Source organism: Rhynchophorus ferrugineus, unplaced genomic scaffold, assembly GCF_030347505.1.
Source record: "Rhynchophorus ferrugineus isolate W39M unplaced genomic scaffold, kcgeb_rfMv2 rfM11, whole genome shotgun sequence".
Classification (NCBI taxonomy): domain Eukaryota; kingdom Metazoa; phylum Arthropoda; class Insecta; order Coleoptera; family Curculionidae; genus Rhynchophorus; species Rhynchophorus ferrugineus.
Genome location: NW_027472590.1, coordinates 9,529,808 through 9,544,355, shown reverse-complemented (window position 1 = coordinate 9,544,355; position 14,548 = coordinate 9,529,808). Strand labels below are relative to the sequence as shown.

At 32.9% G+C, this 14,548-nt stretch overlaps 2 protein-coding genes across 2 annotated transcripts in view; one reads left to right on the top strand and one right to left on the bottom strand.

The window, feature by feature from the left end:
• The window catches only part of Ndg (Nidogen), a 28,798-nt gene extending 24,984 nt beyond the window's left edge, over positions 1-3,814 (top strand). The window contains exons 20-21 of the mRNA XM_076418454.1: positions 1,022-1,331; positions 3,403-3,814. Coding sequence (XP_076274569.1) covers positions 1,022-1,331; positions 3,403-3,652 — 560 coding nt within the window. The 3' untranslated portion in view covers positions 3,653-3,814. The remainder of the gene's footprint in view (positions 1-1,021; positions 1,332-3,402) is intronic.
• A 1,738-nt stretch (positions 3,815-5,552) lies between these two features.
• On the bottom strand, positions 5,553-14,472 carry LOC143205273 (uncharacterized). The gene is made up of 4 exons (XM_076418471.1): positions 14,334-14,472; positions 13,300-13,422; positions 8,295-8,533; positions 5,553-5,692 (listed from the first exon to the last, which is right to left on the bottom strand). Exons 1-3 carry the CDS (start codon positions 14,340-14,342, stop codon positions 8,330-8,332), a joined length of 336 nt encoding a protein of 111 aa, XP_076274586.1. The 5' UTR covers positions 14,343-14,472; the 3' UTR covers positions 5,553-5,692; positions 8,295-8,329.
• Between the last annotated feature and the right edge of the window lie 76 nt (positions 14,473-14,548).

The window sequence follows — 14,548 nt, the reverse complement described above, 5'->3', positions numbered from 1 at the left end:
TATGATTGTTCAACAATCGCTTGGATTGCATGTAGTATATTCCTGAAGTGGTTGTTTGTCCCTCGGGCATAACCATGAAGTTGGAATATAAAATATTCTATTTATAATTTAAAGATACGTAGGTATTTAATTTCTAGGTAAAAGGTTTTGTAATAAAACAGAACTTTCAAATAAAAACGTTGTTATTGTTAGATAATGTACATAATTATCCACCAGAATAACTATAGAGTGAGTATGGGTCAGTTTTTTTCATGTATCTGCCACTGAACATCATTCTATTGGTCTAACCTATAGGTCAGAACATACTGAGGCTATTACATAGTGAGTACTAACGTCCGATAGTACGTTTTTACTTTCATCAATCCTATCAAAGATTCCAGAAAATATATCTGAGTCTTTGAAACAGGTTTAATGTCACCTGTCAGCTGTTTTAAATATGCATATGACCTCGAATATTCTTAATCGAGAATCTCTCTTGTGCCAGTCTCGCTTGAACTGATAATTAAATCAAAGAAACTTGAACTTCAACTGTAAATAAGATCATATATTTTAAGTATTTCAAAATCAATTTACAATTCCAGTATATGTCAGTTCGTATAGTCACTATATGTTTGTTAATACAATTAATGAACTAGGACATAAAAAGACTTACTACCCCAACGAAAGTGTTTACTTTCATCTGTCATATCAAAGATTCTAGAAAACATATCTGAGTCTTTGAAACACTTGACACACATGTTCTTAATCAGGAATCTCCTTTGTATCGATCATGAAGTATCTCAAAATCAATTTACAATTCCAGTATATGACGATGTTCCCTTAAGTGTTCTTTCATTTGTTATATCAAAGATTTTAGAAAACATATCTGAGTTTTTGAAACAGCATATTCTTAATCAGGAATCTCCTTTGTATCGTCAGTTGGTACAGTAATCAAATTAGTTTTATTAACTGTTAAAATACTGCAACTGCATTTTAAGTTCGACTATTATTTGGACTCTAAAAGACTGAGATTTTTCTGTAGGTATTGCTGTTCATCCGCAAAGAGGGAAGATCTTCTGGAGCGACTGGAACAGGCTTCATCCCAAAATCGAATGGGCCAATGCTGATGGAACGGACAGGAGGATTTTCTTCGAGGGACCGGATGTGTCGCTACCCAATTCCCTGGCGATCGATTTCGACACGGAGCAACTCTGCTACACGGACGCAGGAACCAAGAAAATCGAATGCATTCAAATCGATTCCAAACAGAAGCTAACCATCGCTGTCAATTGTACATATCCGTTTGGAATTGCCATTACTCATAATCATATCTATTGGTCCGACTGGATATCGTAAGTTATGATGCTTGATGATTTGTACGTATGTGTAATGTTTAAGGCTTTCGGTAGCAGTTTTCTTGGAAATGAGAATGGAAAGGAAATCTATATGATCTTTCAATTGGTCATATTCAATCATTACCTGATTAGATAATCTTTCTCTATGTCTTCGAGACATGGATTGTGTTACAGTTTGGTCTTTCAAAGCTTGAGGTCTTTTGATTGCTATGCTTAACGCACAGCATCACTCACGAAGGACTCAGTGAAAAACTGCGAAAAAGACATTGATTTTTCTTTCTTTTTCTTCTTATCAAACCTATATTGTCTATTTTCTTACTCTGTCAAATACATTCTCCAAGACAATGAATTACTAGGTATATCTGTTCCTTGTTGTGTTGAAATTTATTTATATTTAATACTAGTAAGCTTGACAGATGTTATCCTGTGCAAACGTTTCATTGCAATCGCTTGGATCGTTTTGATGAAACTATATATAATACCTGACGTCATCATACCTATAGTTATCACAACTTCGGCTATCAACTGAGTATGAGTATATCTGTATCCTATATGCTTAAAAGTGTTATATAGAAACTTAAATCTGTTTTAATTCACACCAGCATAGAAAAAGCTCATGTCATTTTCATAACAGGTAATATTCAATCTGTTAACATTAATTGAAAGTCTTTCCAGAAAAATTATATATCACTAATTTTTCTTACTATAAATTAAATTATAATTCCTTTACTTGTACTCATGTTTTTTAATTTATTTTTTACTATATTGCATTAATCGTTCAATAGAGATCAATATAATTAATAAACAAATGTCAAGGTCAATGTTTTATGTATTATGCAGATTTTAGTTCATTTATTCAATTTTTGTTGATTTCCATATATTGATTATTTCCATAATATTTTTCCAGCCATATTTCAAGGATTCTTATCTGTGATCTGCTTGTATTTTTGGCCTCATTAACTTCGTTATAAATTATATTAATGCTAATAAATGACTACTAATAAAAGTTATACTAAAGTATTCCTTAACCCCCTGCATATTAAAAAAACCGCAAAACATTTCACTTGGAAATTTCCTTCATTTCATTCAAAAAACATTATTAACCCTATTTTTGTGATATATAATAGATGATTTTCGTTTTAAAGGATGTATGTATATTGGTTATATGTGGTAACAACTTGTGATACTGTGGACTTGTTTTCTTTATCCGACAGAATGTATCGACATATTCTAAATATCATTTTAATGATTTTCTGGTGGTAAGGAAAAAGCTATTCGACTATTAGAGTTTTAAATATACAACACAGATCTGCAAAAACATTGTAAGTGCTATTTATCATCTTCAAACACTACTTCGAATCATCAACTAGTCGTTGCTTTTGGTCAAAAGTGAGCTCGCGCGGCACCCACTTTGCACGGAGCTTTCTCATACCTAAATATTCGTGAATTTAGAGTATCTGCTATTTCATTAAATTTTAATTTACGGTCATTCAAAATCATTTTATGGATTTTTTTATGTTTTCGTTGGTAACAACCTTTTTTGGGCGTCCACTGCGTTCACCGTCTTCGGTTCTTATTTCAGCACGTTTAAACTTAGCATACCAATCCTTGATGGTTGATTTTCCTGGAGCAAGCAATGTCTTATCAACACGCGAAATTCCTTTTTATCCATACTTTCACAATAACAAAAGTTGCCTCACTCAAAATGCCATAATTCACAAACTAATGATCCGACAGCTGTCAAATTCATACACACATCTTTTGAGGGTTCGAACTGACTAAAAATATATATGAATTTAATTCTAGTAGCGCCATCTATGTGCCAGACCGGGAGTTTTCAATTGATCTGTTACATATTTTAAATTCCAAGCTCGGATCTAGAAGTAATAAGTTTTATTTATATTATGTCTGGCGGGGGGGTCTGTTGTGGCCATCAGCGTATTACATACAATCAGTACATTCAAATTTTAAATTTATCTTCATTCTTTTGTGCTTTGTGATCAAGGCCTTTGTTCACATCAACTCGTTTTTCATATATCAACCATCTCACTAGTAGTTTTTATTTTAGGAAAAAGGTAGAACGGGTCGAGAAAAATACCCTAAATCGTCTACCGCCTCTTCGTATACCTGTTGGTGGTTCCGGAAACAAGATCTTCGGTCTGGTGTCGGTACCGGAGAACTGCAGACAACTGGCCAACCTCTGCCAGTATAGCCGGTGTCCAGAGGAACACATTTGCCTGCCCGATGGGAAAGGCAGCAGGAGCTGCGTCTGTTCCAGGAGCATAGACGATAATAAAGAACCGAACTGCACAATTTGATTAATTTTGTTTTTTTTATATCAAGTATAAATTAGTTAGATGTTAAAAGGTTACTTAATTATTTTAAATAATTTGTGTATGTTTATAAACAATGAAAATATAACATCCTGTAATGTAATGAATGATGCGGTTTAGTAATTTTAATATATACTTAAATATAAATCGTAGTTTTACTCATAGAGTAATAGAGAGAAAACGCACAATGGGTCTCTGGAGAAAAGTTTCGCTACGTTCAATATCGATATAGGGTTATAATCCATCCCCATCACATGATGTTCCTCATAAACCATGAAGCATTGACTACCGCGCGGACTGTTTTGGATTGGAACACTTGGAGTAGTTTAAGTTGTCCCTCAGAGACATAACTGTACCACACCTGTGTTCCGTAGAGTTTATATAGATATACATCATATATATATATATATATATATATATATATATATATATATATATATATATATATATATATATATATACATATACTACTGGGTACTCCCTCTCCATGGCCCTTGGCATGGGTTACAAATGAACGCTTTGGGGACGTCGAGGATACATTCCTCCGTACCATATTATATAGTAAACATCTCTCTTATAATAATAATGTTCTCTTCATATTTACGTGTTTATTGTGTTATTCATTGTCTTACTTCATATATGTCATTGTCCTCGTTTATAATTTTATTATTTAAAGAATTATTATAATATACGTCTTAAACCAACTCGAGAATTTTTTTCCCGATCTATTTATCTAACAATATTGTTATTCTGTCATTAATATGGAAATTTAATAAAACATAATAAACATTATTTTAAGCATTGTATTTTAATGCTTTCGAATGCAAACATGAAATAATTTTGGCACTTTATTATCAATTAAATTTATCCAAGAAAATACAATATAATCATGATTAATTAAAATTAATCTTATATTTATAGCAAACTACAAATTCATAATTTTTTCTATTTATACGTCCATTTCCTTCTCCTTGACTTTCCATTATCTTTGATTTTCATACACAGCAAATACATTTACTTGTTCTATTTGTACATTTTAAATTTGAATACTTATTACTTCTGGCTCTCCCATCACAATGACTATTTTCGTTTTGTTTTTATTCACTATTATCATTCCGTATTCTCAATTGTTGTTAGTACATCATCTGCAAAAGTTTTATACGCATTTTTATATCCTATATCTTATAATTTCTTATTCTATCACTTCAAATTCTATCCACCAGCATTATAAATAGTATTGGGATTAAACTTTCGCGTTGTCCTAGTCCTGCTTGAGCTTTGAATTTGTTTGATTTAATAATGTCTCCAATGACAGTATTGGTATATATTTCTTGAATTATTCTAACAATCTTGTTACTTATTCGTTTTTGTTCTAACATAACCTACAGTATATAAAAAAATCCGGTTTTTATTTTCTATAGATAAAGTATATATCAATTTATAGATGACTGAGCTGATATGGTAAAAATGGACATTATACTATTGTAAAAAAATTCAATACAATTTAAATAATGGTGCCGTAACTATCTCCTATATCTTTACCTCTTTTTTTGTTTAACATAAGAGAGAGTATATTATCTATTTTATGGTCCATAATTTTAACACAAAAAGAGATTGATGTTTTGTTTAAAATCCATTATATAATAGTTACATGTTAGTTGAGAAATAAAGACCCGTTAAATTCGTATAAAAATATATTCGTTATAAAAAGAAACACTCATACGTTACACTTATAATACAATAAATAAAGGAACAAACACATACATATACGAGGGCAACTACAGAAATAGTTTTAGTTGCGATTTATCGCAAATAACCCGAGGGATATGCATAAAAAAACTGACTTTTCTTCGGTTCTACGTAGATGGGATATGATCGCTTCTGCGTAGCGCTCGCAGTGCTGTCTGGAGCTTGTCCGGAGATCGATGACTGGAAGGTCCTTAAGGCGTACGATCCCAGTCTTTGGAATATCGGTCTTGACCGTTGCACCAAATTGTTGACGACAGTCAGAGTTTTAATTGGTATCTTGAAATATCAATGCTAATTAATGAAATTCGTTCCAGTGGGCCTATAAATTAGTTTTTAAGGATTTTTTGTTTATTTGAAGCTTTGTTGCGAAAACTCGGTACAACTGATTTTTTGTATTGTCTTTCGATAGTTGCTACTTTTTCCCATCTTTCAGGCAATTTACTAATTCCATTTCGAAAGAACGATTTATCTTTTGAGACTATCCACGAATCACGATTTTTTTCTTATAGGTTACGGCTCATAGGTTGAGACAAGTAACAATCAGAAGGATCAAGGTCTGGAGAATATCGCGGGTGGAGTAACACTTCACAGTTTAATGTTTTCAAATATGTTTTCACTGATTTTGCAACATGTGGTCGAGCGTTGTCATGTTGAAGATTACGTTGTCGCGTCTTTGCTTATATTCTGGTAATTTTTCATAGGGATCCACATTGATGGTTTCATTAGGTTTTAGCTGCGTATTGTATGGAATACCAAGGTGACCTAGTCAAACCAAAATAACTCACGAGCCTATAAAAATAAAGGCATGGTTGCGCTACTGACCTTGGACATTAAAATCGCTTTCAACCCACCCTGGAGTGGGATAGTCCGGGAACTGAGGAGGAAGAATGTCAGCGGATACTTGGTTGATATCGTACAGTCCTATATAAGTTCAAGATACGTGGCAGCCGAAGCAGTGGGGAGGATAAGGACGTGGAGTGGCGTTCTGCATGGATCTGTGCCCACATTGTGGAATGTCCTGTGCAACCAGGTACTGAGGATCGACTATGCAGACAACCTACCCATAGTGGTGCGAGCTGCAAGAAAAGCCGCCCTGGAGTTCAGATTGGATTTAGCAGCAGACGCAGTGAGCGAGAAATGCAGGAATAAGGGCTCACCTTGGCGCCACAAAAGACCGAGTTAATGATCCTGGTCAGGAGGTGGTTGCTAAAAAAATATCACCGTATAACAAGCCAGGACGACATAAAGTTACATACATAAAGGGCATTTGGTTGGACAGGCGTATGAGGATGACCACGCATATCCGAAAATTGCGGGACAGGACAGACGCATTCAAAAGGAGAATGCTGGTAATCACGCTCCTGTCGACAATTTTATACGCGGCGCCAATCTGGATAGTTGGAGTGAGATACAGACTCCCAGACTCTCAGATAATCCTAGATTAGGTTTTGGCAATACCAAAGGGTTAACAGGCAAGGATCCGAGAAAGACAGGAGTTAGTATCGAAATGGCAGGATCCATGCTACGGATACAACGAATGGGCGAGAAGGTTTGTGGGGAACTTGCGGGACTGGCTGTCGTTGGATGTTCCCATGGACTACTACCTGATAGGACTACTAGGCTCTGACTGGATATGGCGTCTTAAGGTCATACCTGAAAAAGATAGACAAGGCGCAGACGGACGCCTTCTGATAATGCGGGGAAGCAGACACACCCTCACATACTCTGTTTGTGTGCCAGGAATGGATCCGGCTAAGAGAGGAGACTGAGGGAACGGTCGGGGAATGGATCACTGAAAGGAGCGTGGGACGAAGGTAGTATTTGCAATGTTCAGCAAAAATAATAGAGAAGCTCGGCACTTTGGAGTAATGCTTTTAGCGGTTTCAGAAAAAAAGCGATCTTGTCGAATGCAGAGCATTAGCTTGGAGTCATGAATATTCGTTGATATTGCATAACTAGTTGGTCCCTATGACTTTTATCGCTTTGTATTATCGTAATGGATTCATTTTTAATCACCAGCAACAATATGATGCAAAAAAGTTTCAGATTTTACCGCTGAAGCAGTGTTTCACATACGACCTTTCTCCCTTTCAATAACTCGTCTGTCTTAATGCATTTTGTTTTTGGTGTCGAAATCAACACTTTTAAAATGTCGAGATCAGTATTCAAATGTTGAGATGACTGTTAGCTGAGTATTTATTCATTTTGAAGTAAAAAGTAAAATTTCAAGTTATTAAGATACAAATCCAGACATTTTCAAGGCATTGAAAATATTTGTGTTTACATTTCGACTAAACGACGCGTGCTGAAAAGTGAAGCTTCAATATGAAGTTGGTTGTCAACGTACACGATACGATTAAACACGCAGTTATACCATCTGTTGTAAATCCTAAAAAATTAATTTATAGGCCTATTATTTTACTGCGACCAAAACATAATAGGACGTAGAAATCGTGATTTGAATCCAAACGATAAAAGAAAGCTATTTGAGTGTTTACCTCAAAGGTTCAAGACGCATGGTTTCGTAATTACCAATAATTTGCCTCCATCAGATATATGGCCTTTTCTTGAACTAAAAAAACGCTTCGAGGACCATATTTTCAGATGAAGCATCATATGTCTTACTATTTTTTGATCGCAGTAGTATTATTCATTTTTAGTTAGAGTGATGATGTGATATAGACAGATAAGAGATGAAATACCCAGGAAGAATTATTAAAAGAAGATTATTTTATACCGGGACAGTAACATAACCAAAACGTTAGTTCAGATGATGCAGTGATATGACATCTGACCGGTTTAACAACACGGTGTTAGTTCATGGAATAGCTGTTAAAGAGGTATGACGGAGCTCTCCCATTTCCTTCTTGCTACATACCTAAGTCACGTGAATCTATTCGAATCTGTCACTATTCAACACAAATAGGGTTTCGGTAATTTCATTGGTAGCCAGTTGTGATGCAACCTGCCTCTAAACATATCTCCCATGTTTGTTAGGAAGTCAATACTTACGTTGAACAGAGCGTCAATGAACTGGGACCGTTCCGTAGTTGCCTCCATTTCCTTGTTAAGATCATTGATGTTTTGTTGGATGATTTGGTTTCCTGATACGGGTTCCTAAAGCAAACATATATAGTTAAGTTAAAACAGTAGTGACACATGTGATCATTAGTGTTGGGAACTATCGACTGAAATTGACTATCGACTGTTTAGTAATTGACTACTTTTTACTATAGACTGTTTCAGTCGGTATTTTTGGTTCGATTCATTTTACTACTTTTTACCAGCTATTTTCGGCCCGACTGAATTTGTTACTATTTATCGACTTTTTTCAGTCATATAATAACAAATAAAGCATTTTTATCATTTCATTCAGATAATTTTGAATTATTTGGTTTCCTGATACGGGTTCCTAAAGCAAACATATATAGTTAAGTTAAAACAGTAGTGACACATGTGTCTAACTGTTTTACTGATATGGCAAATGCAGTAAGGAGAATACAGTGATTAAATGTAATTTTGCCAAGAAAGATGTATACAGGTATTAATAGGACAAATTAAAGGGAAATATAGTAATATCATAATGACTTTACAAGGATACATTGCATCGAGAGAAACAAGAACTAAGTGTAAAACATAAATATGTTATCTACTCAAAGTAAAATACATTACTCAGATATACAATTTTTAATTAGGTCGATTAGGCCTTCGGGTGATACCACTACATAAAAAGTGCGCCTAGAACCCTACCAATACTAGTCTGGAAAAAATTTCAATGTATATGTAATAAAACAACTCTAACCTATAAATTATTGTGGCTGTATAATTAAATGTAGTTTAAACTTTTTCGTTAATATATGTATTAGATGTACTATAATGTTAAAATAAATTATTATACCTAATATTTTGGTTTCATTATATTATTTTATTTGTTAAGTTTTGTTATATGTCAGAGCCAAAATGTACTAAAACTACTGTCGTGTCACTACTGTTTTGAATAGATTATATATTCAGTTTGTATAAATGTAAAACTAGTTTTAAAATCGGAGAAGATTATTCTCGTTTTACTAATTAGCATTACTCTAGTTAAAAAGAGGAAGAACGCTGCCCGATGAGTGGGAACATGTAATAAAATTATTCTATAATCATAGCTAGCGTTCGGAAAATTTCGGTAGTTTCCGCCTGATTTTGTAACGTTGTCATTTACAAACAATCTACAGGTACAGTCCAACGAACTACAGTGATCATCAGTGTTGGGAACTATCGACTGAAATTGACTATCGACTGTTTAGTAATTGACTACTTTTTACTATCGACTGTTTCAGTCGGTATTTTTGGTTCGATTCATTTTGCTACTTTTTACCAGCTATTTTCGGCCCGACTGAATTTGTTACTATTTATCGACTTTTTTCAGTCATATAATAACAAATAAAGCATTTTTATCATTTCATTCAGATAATTTTGAATTATGTCATGAATTTTTTTTTCTATGTTTAGGTATATGTTTAACTTTTATATAGTATTTATGGTTATTGTAAATCTTTAGTTTTTAGGTTTTATGTAAGTTCTATTGTATTGTTTATGTTTATTATAGTGTATTATTTAAAAATAGTTATTAACATAAACTTAGACGACACGAGCGATGATCAAGGAAATCGGCCACATCAAGTTATAGCAAAAATCGCAAGGAGATACTGAGGATTTTGGGACGAAGGCATGATGGGAGATTCAGCCTGTGTTCATTTCTGATTTACACTTTTTAATTCAATAAATGTCAATAAGACAATGAATTTATTGAGTATTTCAAAAATTAGAACTAACTAAAAAAGGAACACAATTATGTATACTTGTCTAATAATTATACAAAAGTTATTTATAATTAACATTTGTATCAGTGCCAGTACCACTGTTAACATTGTTAATAAAATATAGCTGTTTTATTACATATTTACATATCTGTTAAAGACAGTAATCAACAAGTAGTTCGTATTTATGACCGACAGTTTATTTTTTTGAGGAAAATATCTCTTTGGAAAATAACATCAATAAAATATTAACCTGTATCCCGTTTTTATGACGCAATACCCAACCATTTTTTCAAAATTGGTATTTTTTGAATTCGATAATTTCAATATTCCAAGTTCTAGGTATACAGGTTATTAACTTTAACGATAAAATATTATCACTTCTAATTATATTTAATAAAAGCAGAGAACTAACGATAAACACTTTCAAATTAGTCTTAAGCAGAACAATAGCGAAGTAAACCTTTTTTTAAATAATCGCCAATATTTTACTACATCTTACCCTAGACAATCTTAATTCACAAAAGATAAGAAAGAACGTTGAGAAGAAAGGTTGAAGAAAGGTTGAAGAAAGGTTGAATGCGGTGTACATGCAGTATATATTTCCCAAATTATTATTAAATTAAACTACTTAAGTTATATTGTACAAGTTGATGGGATTTGGTGCGCTTCAATTATCTAGCTTTCTGCGAATCATCCTGTATTGTCTCCATGCTGTCGAGATTTAGTAACCTTATTTCATATTTTATGGCGAAATAACTTGGATAACTTCGTAGATCTATTTAATTTCGAGATCATCGTGCATAGCAATAAATATATATGGTCTATTCAAAATTATTTCGTACATGCATCATCTAAATTGGTAACGTTAAAACTTCGCAATGTTGCCGCATCAACTCTTAGTTTTAGTTCAGTTTAGCTTTGATATACAACAAAATTTTAATCTAAATTAAATAATTGAACAAAAATCTTATCAAGTATAATTTATTTTAACATTATAGTATATCTAAAAACTACAGTTAATTATACAGCCACAATAGTTTATAGGTTAGAGTTATAACCTCTTATCACTATTGGTTTTACGAATTTTGCAAATGTCTGAAAGCCTGCCGACTTTGACAGGCTCATTCGTTTACACGTTCAAACTAATCTGACAGCATTGTACCTCTTTTTAACTAGAATATATTGGGAAGGAACATACTGTCTGATTCTGTAACCACTTTACAAATTTTGGCAGGCAATACATTAAACATCTTGATACATATATATTTATATATAATTATATATATTACATATTTTTGTTTTTGCTTAACTTGATGTATAATTGCTAAGTGAAAACTATAACTTTGACATAAATTTCTTAATGAAGCTAGTATATCTGTTATGAATTAAAATATCACTTAATCTTGAGCATAAATCATTACATAAATAATTATGTTACACAAGGAAAAAATACTCTCTTCTTCTATACTAGAGGAATATTTTCTAAAATAAAGCTTGAACACTGAAGCGTTTCTTGTCCTCATCTATTAGAAGATAAACAACATATAGATCATGAATCGTCATATCCGCAATATATTTTCGCATCTTTTAATCTCATAATTTGGCCTTAGAAACATGGGAGTGTTAATTTACTGAATCAAAATATGTTTTTGAACAGTGCAGATAATTTAACGTCAAGGAATCCAACAAGCTTCTTTACATATGCTTCAAGGAGGTTGATACATTCATGAGAAACTGGTTTATATTGTATATCTTCTAGTTTTTTGATCTCCAAAACTGCGTTAAATGTGGTTAGGTTAAGATTTAATAGTTCCTAAGTCATTCAACAGGTGCTTTTAGCGTTTCAAATATTCTGCTGAAGTCAGCTAACTTTTTGAACTTATTTTCAGATATTATCAAGTTTATTCTGAGATTCTTCTGGATGTTTTCTGGAGGATATATGGAGTTTCTCTATTCCCTCCTATAATCTCTTTCTTGATCTAATAAAGCTTAAGATGTCACCGATAATTCTACGTAGGAAATATGGTAAACCGACAGCAAAAGTTGGGTGTCTGCAATATTCAAATTTTTTGGGGAATTTATACTAGCACATTTTAAAGTACTCATAAAGATATACAGTTCGGATTTCGAAATCACTACACAGTATCGAAATGATCGACCAAATACATAGATTAACAGCGGTTATTGAAAAGGCGTTTGTTGAATATCAATATTTCCCTGCAATGTTCCTGGATGTCCCGCAGGTATTTAACCGGATATGGTATTTGGGACTAATCTACAAGATGAGCTGGAGAGCTGAAGTGGTATCTTTTCGATAAGAAATTAGGTGTTTTTAATGAAGGGCAATTGTCAACATTCAAACCTATTTCGGCACTAGTTTCTCAGGGTAATGTCTTCAGATCAGCCCTGATGAGCTTTGGAATAGCTCAACAAGGAAAGAAAGAGTACTTGAAAGCTTCTCTGACGACACACTCATTATGGCAACAGAGATATTTGTCTAGAACTATAAAAAAGTTACAAGTGGCGGTTATCAAGATATACAAATGGACCAGAGACTAGAAAATATAGCTTAATATCTTCAAATCTGTCAATATTCATTTTGCTTTGCGGTAAAAAGACAGAAACCTAATTATATCACCTAATATATACCGAATTATTCAAGCGAAATCAGGGAAACATCTTGGCATACGTCTTGGGGGCATACCAAACTAGAAACATCACGTTAAACAAAAAGTTGAGCAGATCAGACTCAACATTTAACGATTGTTTTGGTTTTAGTCGAACAAACTTTCAATTAATCTTAATTTAAGATCCAAGAGATTGATTTATCAATAAACACCAATGAATTCTTCTTTAATATACTACATCAATAATATTTGGAATATCATTTTTAGTGAAAAACAACTTTATTATTAATTAATGTGTAGATTTTCATGTATCATCGAAATTCCAGCTAATGCATCATTTAAATTATTACAGTAATGTACTTCTGACTCAAAATTAATATGGTTTGACTCATCGAGTAAACGAAACAATCGAAACATATTTTTTCGTTGTGCAATTATGCTAACTTACATTTAACTTGATATCTACAGAACTGATGGGTGTATCCACTATCCCAGCGATTTGCAGGGCTTGTGTGGCCACTGCAGTAATAATCAGAAACAAAACAATCTTGTCCATAGCGTTCACCATGACCTATAACGAAAATTTTGTTAAAAATTACACTTTCGCTGCTAGCGCTCTTGAATATATACCAAAAGAAATTAGAAAGTTGCACGGTTTAGATATTATAATAACAAATGGTTCTGTAACTAATCACTTTTACCGTTTTTTCCAAAAAAGATGCCTTTTTATCTTATATTGTCTCGATATTAAATTGCATTTCGATTGAACTGGAGACGAGTAAAAGTTAGTAATATAACGTGTTAGAAAATTGGCAAAATGAAAGTGAATTTTGAAGAGTTTTTTATTCAATACAAAGTGTTTTCTAATAGGGATTATAAGGTGGGTCATCTATTGGTATATTTTTGAGACTGTGTTTGACATTGATAACAATACCAGGCGTTACAGTCACCAATAAACTACTGATTTGTAAATGGAAATAAGTAGTTATATTATTATAGTGAATCATTGGGCTATTAGATGATTTAGATTTAGATTAGCTATGATTTTTAAAAAAATACCCAAAATACCATATCAGCGAAATAATAGAATGCTTACTTGTTAGATATGGAAGTGTTTATTGACCCGATTTGGTATCGTTGGATTTTTGATTTATGAATGTTAAGATTTGTTAATACTGCAACAATCCAGACAATGTATTTTAGAAGAATTAAGCTCTTTGTGATTGCAGAGAATAAACAAGTGTCAAGGCAGTCGCAACAAGTATTTAGTTGAAATTTTAAAATATTTATTGGTCTATTATCAACAATATTTGCAAAAGGAAGCTTTTCAAAAGTTATCCCATTCTATATAACGTGGATGTAAGCTGTATTTAGGCACTTCAACATCATAATAATACAAAAGAGTGTACTTTAAAAATTGTAAAGCGTCTGTTATCGCTAATTAATTGTTTGAATCTTTTTAAAATAAAATTTCCGTCTTACCAGACCCATTTCGAACTTCTGTGGTGTCAAGAAACGGAGTAAAAAGTCATGGAATAAACACTTATCACTTTCGTTAGGTTGTTGTAATGTGTTACACCGTAAACGAGTAAATACTGTTTATTATTTCAGATCACCAGTGGCCGGTGATAATCAGACACCTTAAAGTGAAACTCTTGCCACACCATTTCTTCTATATTACGGTGGTCGCTAATTTT

Coding starts and splice junctions, on each gene's coding strand:
- LOC143205273 (XM_076418471.1), bottom strand. Junction 8,534..13,299: donor CTGTAGATATCAAGTTAAAT/GTAAGTTAGCAT, acceptor TGTTTGCTTTAG/GAACCCGTATCAGGAAACCA.